Source organism: Prinia subflava, chromosome 2 (assembly GCF_021018805.1).
Source record: "Prinia subflava isolate CZ2003 ecotype Zambia chromosome 2, Cam_Psub_1.2, whole genome shotgun sequence".
Taxonomy (NCBI): Eukaryota; Metazoa; Chordata; class Aves; order Passeriformes; family Cisticolidae; genus Prinia; species Prinia subflava.
Genome location: NC_086248.1, coordinates 24,071,081 through 24,085,293, shown reverse-complemented (window position 1 = coordinate 24,085,293; position 14,213 = coordinate 24,071,081). Strand labels below are relative to the sequence as shown.

The following is a 14,213-nucleotide window of genomic DNA, read 5'->3' as shown; positions in this document are numbered from 1 at the left end:
TTTTGTGATTTTGTGATTTTGTGATTTTGTGAGGTGTCCCATGGCAATGAATTTATTTTCATAGGTATAAAAGCTTTTTATTGTAACATGTTGGAATACTTACAGAAATTATTTAATAAGAAAAAATTATACAGAAGTGCTTGTCTGTTCACTGAACAACAATTAATCTTGAAAATTCAGACTGAAAATATTAGATGCACCTAAAGAATGTGTGAAGGCATCTCACACTACATAGCTTTGAAAACAATTATGTGCATTAAAATAAAAGTATTTGTTTACAGAGGGGAAAATTAGACACAATATCTGCAGATTCTTTCCCTCAGTGATTTCTGTACTTCTCTGCAGTAATGTGTTGAAAGAGCTGTTAAAAGCTCTCTTGGTTTTTCCTTTATAAAGGTGCAGTGGATAAGATATATCAGAAAAAGAGAATGTTCAGTCTGTTTTTTTCAGGGAGCTGGGATTAGCTGGCCTAAATGCTCCTTTTCTTCTCTTACTGCTGTGATTTGAAGAAGCATTTGCAGAAACCTGCACCTGTGAGGACTCACTGGCCAAATTAAGTCATAAAGATTGATCACATGCTTATGTTACACAATTTTATGAAAAGCAAAGCGCTGCAGCTTAGATTGACAGTTAAAGATTTTGGGACAATATAGAGGAAAATTTGTAGCAATTTTAAATGTTCCTATTTGGTAATAAAAGGTGAAAAGCCAGCTGACATTACTTTGTTACTAGCCCCTACAATTTTCATTACACATCTAACATCACTGATACTTTCAAAGGGAGTAAAAAGAAATATTGCTTGTGGTTGAAAAAGCCCAGGCTGCTCCACAGTGTCACTGATCCAAAGGATTGTGAATCCAATCAGGCCACTCATAAGTGGCTGAAAAAATTGCACGAAACTTTTCTTCTAGACATGACTCTCCCTAAACAAAATGTAGAATATCTGTATATGCTTAATTTCCTGTTTTTATCACAAATTTTACTGTAATTTTGTTTGCAAAATTCCTAATTTTTAGACCGAAGAAACCTAAAGCATTGGTCCCTGTGACTTCCCAAGCAACTCTGTGGTGGTTTCCCCATGTCTGGGTGCTGCAGACCCCTGAGAGCAGGAGAATTCTGCCAACCTGAATAACCTGACCAGTTCCTCTCTGATTTTTTTCTCAAATAATAATTCCCTATTTAATTTATTAAGTATGACTCAGCCGACTTTTTTGGAAAGAAAAGCCCTCTGCTAGAAATAGTGGTGAAGTTAAATACCTGTTTCCCCATTTTCCCAGACACGTGGCTGTAGGTAGGAAATTCTAGTCACTGTGGGAGAAGAATCAGTACAGTGTATCATTGATTTGTCTTTTACATAGAGGTTATTCATTCTAAAGCAATTATTCCCTTTCCAGAATAAAAATCAGTGGTTTTTCTTCTGCTTCTCAATCTGATCATGAATTCATGAAAATTCATGGTCTGGTCACTAAAGCAATTTGCCCAGCCATTTCTGGCACCCTCATCTCTCAGCCTTAATTTATGTCCCCTCCAAAGTCCTCCAAGCTTTGAACAGATATTTGCATATGCAAAAGCCATCTGGTACAACTGCTAATAATCTGCTCTGTGTTCAACATACCAAAAGCATTGACCCATTTTTTTTTACTCTTGAACTTCCTGGAATGATGGGTGGATTATGCTGTGCAAGGAAATAGGAATGGCCACAGAGAACTGCAATATTAAGCCATGCAATCAGTCTGTTTCAAAAACTTGTTGATAACCTCAGTTCCAGGAGGAAATACAATATACAAAATAATAATCTGTTCCTAGGCAAAACACTCACTGATAGTTCTTTCTTATAAACAGCCTGGAAATGTGAAGCCAAATGCCTTCTATCCTGTTTAAATTCCTTTATTGTACTTCAGCTTATCTTCTCAGTCTGGGTACCCTTGCTAAAACATTTTTCTGAATTGTTTTTGTGATTTATAATCATAAAATATACCTTTTGATAAGATGATTTAAACATTTGAGGCCAGTCCTTTCGAACTATATTAGGACTCTTTGTAGAACCAAATATTAGCCCTTTGCCTGTATCAAGATCACTTTGTTGTGTACACTGTGAAACAGCAGTGCCTCCATCCAGCTTGTACACCTGGATTTGCCACAGAAAATGTCCAGCTGAGATAAAGTGAGGAAAAAGGAAGCTTGCATCTCAGGTTTATATCTGACATTAGCCTGAGATACAGCCCCAACAGGCAAATTGATGCAGTCTGTGTGTATTCCCAGACCCAGTGGTTCTAAGCTGAGCAGGTTAGATGCAGGCTGCAAGTCCTGAATCCATTAAGGAATACTGAAAGCTGCTAGGTCACTTCAATGATTTTGGAAGTCTCATCTCCACCAGTACAAGGTCAGTAATTTTTTAAACCTTACTAAAATATTAATATTTTGATTAATCAGTTTCAAAATACTGTTTTTCAGAGTTTTATATACACAGGACTTGCAAAATCAAGTGACATTCAGGAAGCAGCAAATAATTTAAGGAATAACTTGACATATTATTATTATGTTCATTATTAGTGAGTAAGCACTAGCTCAAGGTTTACTTTGAAGGTGAAACATACTGGAGAAATCCCAGACAAATAGAATTTCTTTTATATGATGAGACTGTTCACTATCAACCAGTAAAAAAGCAACATTTGGCAGATGTTTAGCCCAATTATGTGGGCAATGGCTGCTTACAATGCTCGTTACGATTCCTCATTGCAAATGAGGCAGTTGAGGAAAGCAAAATTCTAAATAGATCTCCAGTCTTGATAAGGTATTACTTTATGTATTCTTAACCTACTGCCACTGTATTTATTAGCCTCATATTGTAAATTCCAGAGCAAATTCCTCATTAGCTTTTGGCTTTGCCATTTAGAAATGTGGCCAGAAACACTGGATTTTTTTTCTGAAAAGATTTGTACCCTGATACTGAGTAGTGCTGCTGGTCTGTGGCAAGTATCAAGTCTAGACAACTGTTTCTCAATGTATGCTCCATGGACCAGCAGCAGACAGCACAAGGCAATCAGCAAAATGACTAGTGAACTATTTTTAAACCTTTATGTACTCTCCGCAGTGAAGTTAGCAGCCTAGCCAAAGCAGGAAGGTAAGAGCATATAAAAGAGCACTTGAATTTCAACAATGACTTTTTCAGAAAAGATAGATGGCCAATAAGAGAAAAAAAGTCAAAGATAACTGAATTTGCAAATGTGGAAATAGTTTCTCTGAGGGAAAGTTGTTTTTTTTAATGTAGCAAAAAGCTTCTGGACATCACTTGCTTTGTGAAGACCAAATGGGCATGAATGACCTTCAATTTGCAAAAGAACTACAACTGCTGAGGGGTTTTATTGTGAAAAGCCATATATCAGTGGAACAGAGAGTCTACTTTTTCTACTTTCTAATTGTTATTACGAGTTTCTTGATATTTAGTGGGAAAATGGTGTCTTATTACTGAATTATGTATTTCATTATCTTGTAAGGTGGCACTTAGGTGAGCACCTTGTTGCTGAGAGTACAGACCTTACCACTGCAATGTACCTCTTGCCAGAACTTGTGCTGACAGAATACCACCAGAAGTGTACTACAACTGTTTTAAAGGTGTTGATGTTATTCTTATGCTACATGGAACTTCAGGAATGATTGCACTGTCTCCTGCAGTGAAAATGCCTTCTCAGATGGAGGAGATTCAGCTTTGTCAGGAGTCAAAAAGTTTTAGTGGTGCATTTAGCTGTTGGTCTATACTCAGGTCTAGCAATACTGTGCAACGGAGGGTCCTCAGTTCAGACTTAGTTCTTGTTCCATATCGTTGTCTTTAGGGCATTCTGATATATTATCCTGTCAAACATCCTTTCCAGACAAAAGCAGCACCTTGTTGAGCAGGTGAAGACTTTTATTAACAGCAGAACTTTTAAAAGCTCTACGAGAGACTTCAGGAAGTTTGTAATTTCCCTAAGAATTTTGCAGAAAGTATTATTTTATTTTTTTAGCTTTTGTAAGAAGAAAGATTTCCTGGATTCCTGTGAAAGGCATGTGAAATCCAGCAACATGTAAGGAAATCTCATGATGACTAAACACATGAACGTGCCAAGCTGGATTTCTGGAGAAAAAGCATTCAATCTCCTTGTGTGTCTGGCAGTGCCAAAGGGACTTGGGTTGTAGCTCACAAATTTTATAAGACAACAGACAGAAAAAATATGACTGAGAAATGTATCTGTGGAACAAGGGCTGTAAGAAGTGTAGCAGTGAAAGTAGTTGCAAGAAGCTTAATAACAGTGATTCAATAAGCTGGATATAATGCAGGACTACTGAGTAAAAAGCTACTAAAAACTGAGTGGAGGAAAGGAAGTATCATACAGAATTTCTTGAAATTGTCCCTTTCCTGTTTTCCTAGGTGGGATTTGTCTCGCCTAGCTAGATGACTGGCAATGGAGATGTCAGTCTCTGGGCTGGGTACATGGCATCCTTTTTTTGCCTGTGCTACATGAGCTTCACACTGTATCCCTCAAGGAAAATGCCAAAAACAACAAATCAATCCAACTCTTTTGATCTTCAGTGCAGTTCACCGGTAACTTAAGGCAGATATCTACTAAATATAGGAATGAATTCTTTTATGCTATTGTCTTATTTTGACCTGCCATCTTCAAGTGAAATGATCCTTCTTTGGCTGCAAAGAGTAGTCCAGAAAATCCTACAAGGCAAAACTCCAAAGCTTAATTCCTGTCTACTTCTTGCTCTGGCAACCCTTCAGAGTGTAATTTTGATTGAGCTGGCCAGTGTGGGCCTGAGCCCAATGCCTCACCATGCTGCTGCAGGGAGCTGATGTTTGAATCAAGCCAAAGGGTTAGGACTGCTAAAATTATTGCAGAGGCCATGCCCTCTTTCCTCAAAGCCTGTTCAAGTGGGAGCTCTGCTGTGCTGTCACCACAGGGCCTTCTGTCTTATGGAAATCCTTCTGCCACTGATGCCTAAAGATTTTTAGATAGATATCTATATAGATGTATATATAGATATACACACATATATTTATGTATTTTCAGATTCATGGATTTTTAATATACAGCTGTATAACTTTCCATGCTTCCTCACATTTCAAAATAGTAGATTACCCTTTCTCACACATTTATGCCACCTTCTTGAAATTCTGTTTAAATAAATAGCCTTACTTTCAAGAAAAGCATTTCTAACAAGAGCACTCTCTTTTGCACCAGCCCACAGGAGACATAACAAGATATAATGATGAAAACCCCTTGGAGAGACTCCAAGGGGCAGGCCCAAGGGTGGTTACCAGAACAACTAATCTCCTACAGGATGTACTTACTAGATATATTAATTAATTCAACTTATAAAAGTTGTGGAAATCTGTTATTGGGCATGAGCAAAGATATTTTTGTGCACCTGAAAGCTTTCATTAAAGGACTGCTCTTTATATTACCACCTTTAATATTGTTTGGAGAGTTTTCTTTTGGTTGTAGAAACACCACAACATGTAAGCATCAATATTTGACTTCTAATAGATAATCAAATGCCAAAACTTGCCTGAACTATATTGAAGGCGAAGATAAATACCTGTCACACTTAATGCTTTTGCAAACCCTGGATCTATCTATTTATACTTTCACTTCTAATTTCACTCTGGTGAGCTAGTTAGGTGGGGATTTTTTGGTCCGTGAATTCCATAAATTGTGTCCTCAAAGAAAGAAACGAAGTAATTCCAATGCTTTGCTTCCCAACGCATTGGCAAAATCACTGTGGATTCAATAACTTGTATTTTTTTCTTAAATTGCTTAACCTAGGTACATAACTTAAAGTATATTTGCTTTGATGAAGAACTAATTTCAGCATAAATAAATGATAGGAAATTTAATTTAGCTGTCAGGAAAATTGCCATGGCCAAGGGGTTTAGAAAGCTGGTAATAGAGAACTATTTGATTTTGCAGTGATTCCTGTAATTTTGCTGTCCATTTGTTCAGAATCCGAAAAAAGCTTTCACAACTTCTCTCAAGGATTGCTGTTTAGTCTCAGCCTTAATGAACTAAGCCCAGATGTATTTTTCTGTGGTTACAGCTATGCATGCAATGATTATCAAAGAGAGAGAATATGGAGCCCTCTTAAGGAAGTGAACTACTATAAGTTAATATTGCTGTAGAGCTTCACAGTGATGAGGATTTTCTTTTGCTCCTTCTTGTTTGATTTCTGTCAATAGGGCCAGACATTCTATGACTTGTAGAACTGTTCCAGGAACATCATAGTCAACATGGAAACATCTAGTGACAAAACCCTGAATCATACTCTTATAGCTGTCCACATTTATTTTTCCATGTGATAAAGTTATTAAAAAATTAGCAAGTGTACATGACATTTACAGGAGCTTCTTTCATATTCAGAAAAGAATGAGATGGAGGGAAGGTGCCCAGGAGCTTTTTCCTCCTTCCACTCTCATTCCTCAGAATCGACTGTAGTTGTCAGCTTTCTATCTTCCTCACAGATGAAAACCAAAAATACAAGACCTGGGTTAGAGATATCACTCATATTAACACAATGCTCATTTAAGAGTACAACTAGCAAAAGCATCCAAAAATAAATTTTTGAAATTGCATTTCAAAAACTTGCATTCAATATGCATGAGAAAATATTTACTATGGGCTTTTCCACTGCAGATAAGTGCAGGATGGAGCAACACAGCAGTATATGAATAGTGGTGATTTGGGGTCAGCATGAGATCAGCCTTCAGGACATGGGCGTGCAATACTTCAGAGCAGTACTGGCAAGTGAGACACGCAGTCAAAACATTACTGTCCCCTTGAAGCTATGCTCAAATCCTGCTCCAGCCCAGATTCCCACAGGGAACTAGCAGCCTTGTGTAGTGAGCTACAGTGCACCTTCAGGGTCTGGTGCACCAGAAAAGAGATCCCATCGAAACCAATAAAAGGCCCAGCTGACACCTGCCCGAGTTTTATACCAATAGGCACTGTGAGAGAAAGGGCTCTCTGTGGTTCTCTAAATATTCCCTTGCTACTCTCAGGTGGACTCAACTTGTTCAGTGTGCTACAGATTGTAGCACACTATATACACAACACAAAAAGAACCACCTCTGCAGCCATACTCATTTGTAATACACTGACATTTACTTCTGGATAAGGGCTGAGTGACAGGGGAGCGAGCATTCTGTTTACCCATTCCTTTCTTGCTTTTGTATGAAGAACAAGGAGTGGGATTCATGCTGCCCAAAGAAGCCTCATTGCTCTTGGTCTCCCTGAGGTCAGTGAAAAGTGCAAGCACAAGGAGAAGTTGAGTCATATCTCACCTGTCACCCTGTGACAAATCTCATTGGTCACCACTGACAAGAGACAGGTTCAGGCTCCAGGGGCCTAACTTGATTGTTTATCTTAATTCAGTTGGTTAAAATGTCTCCCATGAAGTACAAAATGCTTCAGTCTTCATGACAGCTTGAAATCTGGACAGGCTTCATTGGTGAATCTGGCACCCCAGACTCTAGGAAGGCTTCTCCTGTGTCTCTGGCTGTAAACAGCCAGCAGGCTCCCAAGGCACAGATCCAGTACCTAATTCTGGAGTCCCTAATTCCTGTTCACTAGCCAGGGGAATGAGATTGTTAGCAAAAAAAACACCACTCCCCCAAAGTTCTGATAACTTGATCCCCATTGCGCCCATCTTCTCCTCTTCCAGTGCTACCTGGAGTCCTGTTAAATGGGACAGTAAGGGAGCAGAAAAAATTACTTTAAATATCTATCCCAAGTAATAAACAGTGAAGAATAGGAGAAGATGATGCAAGTCTTGTTTTGAGAGAAAATGAATTGTTCTAAATTTGGAGAATCTTACCAGCATAAGATGTTTGGTATCTTTCCATTTAAAGCTTTATAATCTGCCAGTGATTTAGGCCAGATTCACAAATGCACACTTACTGTCAAATTGCTGCAATGTATTTGGAGAAGAAAGGGGTGGGGAAGACTGCATACCTTGTAATTTGCACACACACAGAATGAGCAATACCGTGATGCATAACAAAACTTTAAAATAAAAGGGTTCTCACCTATAATCTCCAGAACTGATGCACTGAATTAAAACTTGGCGAACAAGGCATACATCTGTCAAACATTTCCAGAGACTGGATGAATGTTGAAACATTTGCTGAAAGGACAAAAATATCATTAAACAAAAAAAGGAATTGTCAAAGGAAAAATATGCACTTTAGCAACAGAAGGCAGATGGAGGCAGAAAGAAGTGTGAACAATATAATTGTCACAGAGTGTTTATGAAAACATAGTATCAGTTCTTCCTGCTTCGCCATCTAATGAGTTGACACAAGGTGTGAAGGTTTACAGTTTGTGAGAAAGGTCATATCTGAAAAATTTTGCTTCCGTCTCTGTGAGATCAATCCAGGGAATGTAATGTTGATGTTGAATTCCCAAAAACATGTGATGTTCTGAGGAAGTTTTACTCTGGAAACCCAGAAAGGGTTCTGTGGCCCCAGAAATCATGCTCCAAAGACCCTGGGCTGAAGTCAGCACAGTGGGAGCTCCAGCCCTATTTGGGTGGTGCTGGAGCCCTGAAAATCCAGTCCTTCCAGTATGGGGCTGGATTATGGAGAGGCAAAGCTCAGGCAGCCAGCTGCCAGGGCTGACAACAAAGCTCCCCTGCCTGCACAGTTTGCTTCTGTCCTGAGGCAGAGAAAGGGGTGCTCAAACAATTCATCGTTCCCTCATAAATATATATGTGTGTGTGTGTGTGTATGTGTGTACTTTCCTTACAGGTTAATGTAAGTTCTCATTGCTCATGAAAAACAAAACCAACACAAAACAAAAGTAAACAAACAAGGAGGAAGGATTCCACTAACTTTAATGACATTTGTTTGATCTGCATTCAGGTCAATGCCCAGGTCTAGACTGAAACCATTTCAATTTAGGTTTGACTGAGCAGGAACTGAATTAGGCCAGGGAGGAGGAAATTTTAAAAGTCTGATATTCATATTTTGTTTAGACAGTCCAGTTTCCCTCTTGCTGTTCTTCTGAGTTGACTGTAATCTACCTCCACCTTAATACTTAGCACAACTTTTGCAACCATTTTGATTTGATTACATGTTTAATATAAATTTAAAGATGCTCTCTACTTTAATTCCTGTTTCATGACATATGCTAAATAAAATTCAATTTGCTGTTCTCTGAAACATTACCAGGAATTGCAGTTGTCTTTAATTATTGTTCCTTTTTCATAATATCAGCCATCTTTATAACAACCTGCCAACATAACATATAAATGTGTGAAAATAAAGCAGTTCTTCAAGGGAATTACTGAAAACTCTTGCTACTATTGTATTAATTTTTTAATGCAGTATGCCTGACTTATTTAGCTGAAAGTCAAGAATATAGTTCCAGTTTCTTCCAAGTAATGAAGACAGGTTAATGTATTTTATTTTTTTAGGAAATATCTTATCATTCATAATAAATAATTTCAGTGTTAGATTCAAAACAACAACTGAAGAATTACTATTTTATATATAAGTAAATATATAAATAAATATATTTATATAAATTTTAAAAATCTTCAAATAAAGGCATTTTCCAGTAGTAAAACCAAAATATTTCCAATAAAAATTATTTTTAATTGGCAATTAAAATAGAAATAAGTTTTTATATAGAGAGAATTTTAAAAAAAACTAGTGAATATTCCAAACCTATTATAATTAAATTCTTTTTCCTTGCCAGATTATATCCTCTCTGAAAAACAGATAGATCAATGAACTTCAAGGCAAATGTGTGTTTCATGCACCCTCCAAAACCCACTATAAAATGTAAACTGAGTGATGAGTTCTCAAAAAAAATACATTCCTCTTGTTTTGTTTTGTTTTGTTTTGTTTTGTTTGTTTGTTTTTTTTATTTGATAACACTTCACTGAGAATAGATTTTGTGTGTGTTTCAACATCTTTCACATAAATTGTTCCATTGGTGCCTTTGGTTGTTAAAGCTTCAGCGGAACACTGATCCAGAATGCCTGCACAGGGTGTTGGGTTGGGTCAATAGCAAGCATTGTACATTTATCACACAGGTCTGTGTTTTCCCACCTTTTCTGATAGTGGACTCTACAGACACCATGTTTCTTCCCCCACTGAGAGGGCTTGGACTCTCTTTTCCTCTGTTTCCAAGAAGCTTTAGTATAGTGTTGACTTGCAAATCTGCATGGTATGGTGCTTTTCCCCCCAGCACGAGTGTGGGGAGGGCCATGACCCTCTCTGGAGTTTGCCTGCCAAGATCCACACGCACACACCCCTCAGCTGCCTGCACCCCCTTCCTTGCCAGGACACAAACACGCACTCCAAGCCCTACATAATCTCATAACAAAGTGCAGAAGTGAAGCAGAGGTGATTTATTAATTATAAATGCCTTTATTTCCTTGTTGTCAGTTCAGCAGGCTATGGGAGATAGCCCAGGTAAAATAGATCCCACCAAGGCAGTCTGGGGCCCCAAGTGTCTGCTCTAATACAACTTCAGCTAAGAGCTGAGGTATTTTCACAGAATACTCAAAGCAAATTACCATAGTGCCACAGTTTGTCACAGAATGTCAGAAAGTCAGCATCAGACAGCAGCTGGAAGGAGGATCAAGCAAGTTAGTCCAAAAATATCAAGAGAAGGAAGTATTGATGCAGCATTTGGGAGATGGAACAGACCCTCATTGGAGCTCTGCTGGCAGGGCTCACTGTCTGTGCCCAAGATAAAATGCAAACCTGGGCTACTGCAGAAGCATCTTTATAATGATGTATGCTTAGGGAATTGAAGATTAACACCATGCAGTTTCTTTAGCCCAGCCCAATTAATATTTGTGGGTCAGGAGTACTGCCTGAGGCAGCAGTGAGACAACAGAGATATCTAAGCTAAAAGACACATGAGAATACTGTGAGGCTGTCTGGCTCTGAATGTATTAGTTTAGAATATTAATGCATCAAGTGGGAAATTATTTAATTTGAAGATGCAATTTGATGACTTTGTGAATGGGATTTTATGATGTGAAAATCATTAATGGAAAGAAGAGAATTTGAGAAATGGATACTTCATTCACAGTCCAATATTCCTATACCCTTAATGGTTCTTATTTCATTTGTCTTCAGCATTGGTGTGAGTACATCCACCAGTGAAATACCTTCAGGTTTACTCCCTTGTAAGTCAGATCATATCTGTTACGTAAAAGCAATCAGCAAACTCACTGGATGTCACTTTTACACCACCAACAGGATGAGACCCCGTGTGTGGATTTTGACAGGGTTTTTTGTGCCATCAGAATAACTGAAACAAAGAGATAAAATAAATAATAAGAAAAGTCCAGAGATAAAACTGAAAATGTTCTTCTAACCACAAAATTTAAAATACTTTTATAATAAAAAGACCCTGAACTTCTGTGTGGTATCTAAGGCAGGAATGTGCAGTTTCTTCTGAAACAACACATGAAAGCCATAGAAAAAAACTGAAGGCTGGCTTTGTAAAGTCAGAGTCAAAGCAGTTCCACACATTTAAATCAAAACTGACCCCCAGCAGGGTGCATATCCACAGAAGAAGTCGCAGTGTAGCTTGTTTCTGCTGTATACTGTCAGTGAATATGTGGGGATCCAGAAATAAACCACTGAGCAGTTTTGTGGCTGTACATTCCAGCCCATGTAAAACACTTCAATTTATTGGTTTATTGAAAGAACTATGACTGAGGAAGCTCTTAGAGCAAAACCTCTGTCAACCAAAAGGTTAAGATCTTCCAGGTGAAAAAGTATATTGGCATATGTATTCTTCAATTGCTTAATTCTTAGCTTAAGGCAGAACTGTAGTCTCAGTTGCTAAAAGTCAGCTAATATACTTATGTTATTTCTAATTATGTTTCCTAATTTGCTTGATCTTCAGGCATTTAATCCTTCTTGTTTCTTTTTTTTTCATTCCAATTCCTCAGATATTCCAGTTTTAGAAAGTTTCTGTAGAGATGGTTTTATTACTTTTTTCCCCTGCTTTATTTTGGCTTTATTATTCACCTATTACCCTCTAAATTAATTACATAATGAATATCCAATAAAGAGATTTTTAAAAATTGCAGACTTTCCATGCCTGTATAGATCAGAGGACCAGGATTTTTTTGTGAGTTGAAATATTAAAAAATAGTATAAGATCATCCATATAACGAGTAAAGGTACTGTAAATATATTTGCTATCCCTGGCAGGTATGTTAGGACTTACAGAACAGCAAACACAAATGCAAAAAAAATGGATTAAGAAAGCAGTAAAAATACTGCTCCTCACCTGTTGCCTTATCCAAACCTTCTATTACACTTCTAATTTAGAGGCAGACTTGTGGCAAACTGCTGCAGGTTTTGTAGTGATTCAGTTCCATGGGACAGTTTGCCTAAGTAGACTCATCAGCTCTCAGCTCTGGGCAGAAATACAACTACATGTTTATTAGAGCTTGCAACAAAAACCCCATGGTGAAAATAATATACACCACTGCACCAAATAAAAATGGGAAAAAAAAAGTCTGTTTTTACACAGAGCCCTAGAACATACTTTTAAATGGTTAAAACACTTCGGAAAATAGAATTTGTTTTGCAGCATTTCTGCCACTCCTACTTATCAGATTTTGGCTCTGCACCTAAGAGCACAGCTCATGAAGAGCTTGTGTGCTGAGTGCTGAACTGCAAGCAGCAAGGTTATTGCAAAGACACAGTTAATTTTAAAAAGTCACAGTAGCATTTTGTTGATTTTAGGTTTTTGAAACTTTGGTACATTCTCTACATTTCTGGCCAGATTTGGTGTACTGACGGTAAGAAGCTATGTAGTTGTGAAATCCACAATACAGAATTTTCTTCACCAGCAGAGATTTGGCCTACTCAAAATGCAAGGGAGGACCAGCTTTTTGAATTTTATCTTTTCCCCCAATCTTTAGTGCTAAAAGTAGTTAGACTGAGTTTAGAGTAGTCCTGGAGGGACTTCCACTGCAAGCTAACTAGTAAGAAAGTAAAATACACCTCAAATCCTTGTTCTAAACACATCCCTTCACCTATTCCTTGTTCTAAGCACATCCCCTCATTCACTCCTGTGCCTGAGCTCTTGCCAGAAAAACAGTGTCCCACAGAAAAGCTATACTGCATCAAAAGCATCACAGAAACCTCAGTACCATTCAGGATAACCCTCAGTTTTGTTGATGATTTGTTTGTACTGATGGATACAAATACTGAGAGCTTGCTGTTCATCTCATGTTAATCTGTGCAACCCTATTGAAATTTTTCACCAGTAATTTTGACCTAATGAGGTTATTCTCTGAGAAGTTTCAAGTCAAACAAAGGTTCTGTCCAAGAGAAATACAATCAAGTCAACGCTAATGTCCTAGAGACAAAGAAATAACAGCAAGTATAATTCTCACTCTAGTTTCATACTCAGTGTCTTTGTCCCCAGTGTCTTTAGTCACATTTTCAGGATTTATACACTCTAGAGACTAATCAGTAACTCCACTTCTACGTACATTTTCACTGCGATGCACTAAAGCCAACTGAGCATTTTGTCTCTACTTACCCCATACCGGAGGAGGCCAAGACTCCTCTGGCCTGGTGGGCTCCACAGGGTGGCTGCAGACATCCCACTGGTCAGCACAACAGGCTACAGGCCCAGGGGAGCCTGAGATGCAGGACTGGCCACAGTAGCACACAGCTGCTCTGGAGACCATGGTAAAGCCACAGTCATCATCTCTTCCTGTGTCCTACAGGACCTTCCCTGATCCAGACTCCTTTTAATCCTCTTCCACTCAGCAGGTCCCCTGTCTTCTACAGAGTAAAGTCCTTGGGGGACAATTCTTCTAGAATCAAGATGCTTTGCCATGGAAACTTCACTGGCAATACAATGTAAGAGCAATATCTGAATTTTGCACCACATTCTTGTGCCTCTAGAAGCCTTTTTCGAGGCTTGTTGTCCTTCACTTCCTCAGCAAATGTTCATTTACTCTAGATGTAGTACCTCCAGTTCGCAATCAGAAAGAAATCTGAACAGAAAGCTGCTGACTACAGTTTTCTAGAAACACTCTGCATGTGTTAATTATTAGTCAGATATGTTATAAACTGATTTATTTGCCCAAGATACAGAGGTGCTAGAAACAGAGCCACCACCATGTATTCATCATTATGAAACTTTGGTGCGATCTCTTGCAAGTGAGGAAGCTTATAT

The 14,213-nt window shown here is 38.2% G+C and overlaps 1 protein-coding gene across 1 annotated transcript in view; it reads right to left on the bottom strand.

Moving 5' to 3' along the window:
• The window catches only part of TINAG (tubulointerstitial nephritis antigen), a 38,686-nt gene extending 24,761 nt beyond the window's left edge, over window positions 1-13,925 (bottom strand). Inside the window, 7 exon segments of the mRNA XM_063421642.1 lie at window positions 800-923; window positions 6,381-6,439; window positions 6,442-6,491; window positions 8,066-8,140; window positions 9,206-9,269; window positions 13,569-13,751; window positions 13,754-13,925. Coding sequence (XP_063277712.1) covers window positions 800-923; window positions 6,381-6,439; window positions 6,442-6,491; window positions 8,066-8,140; window positions 9,206-9,269; window positions 13,569-13,751; window positions 13,754-13,925 — 727 coding nt within the window.
• Window positions 13,926-14,213: the final 288 nt, after the last annotated feature.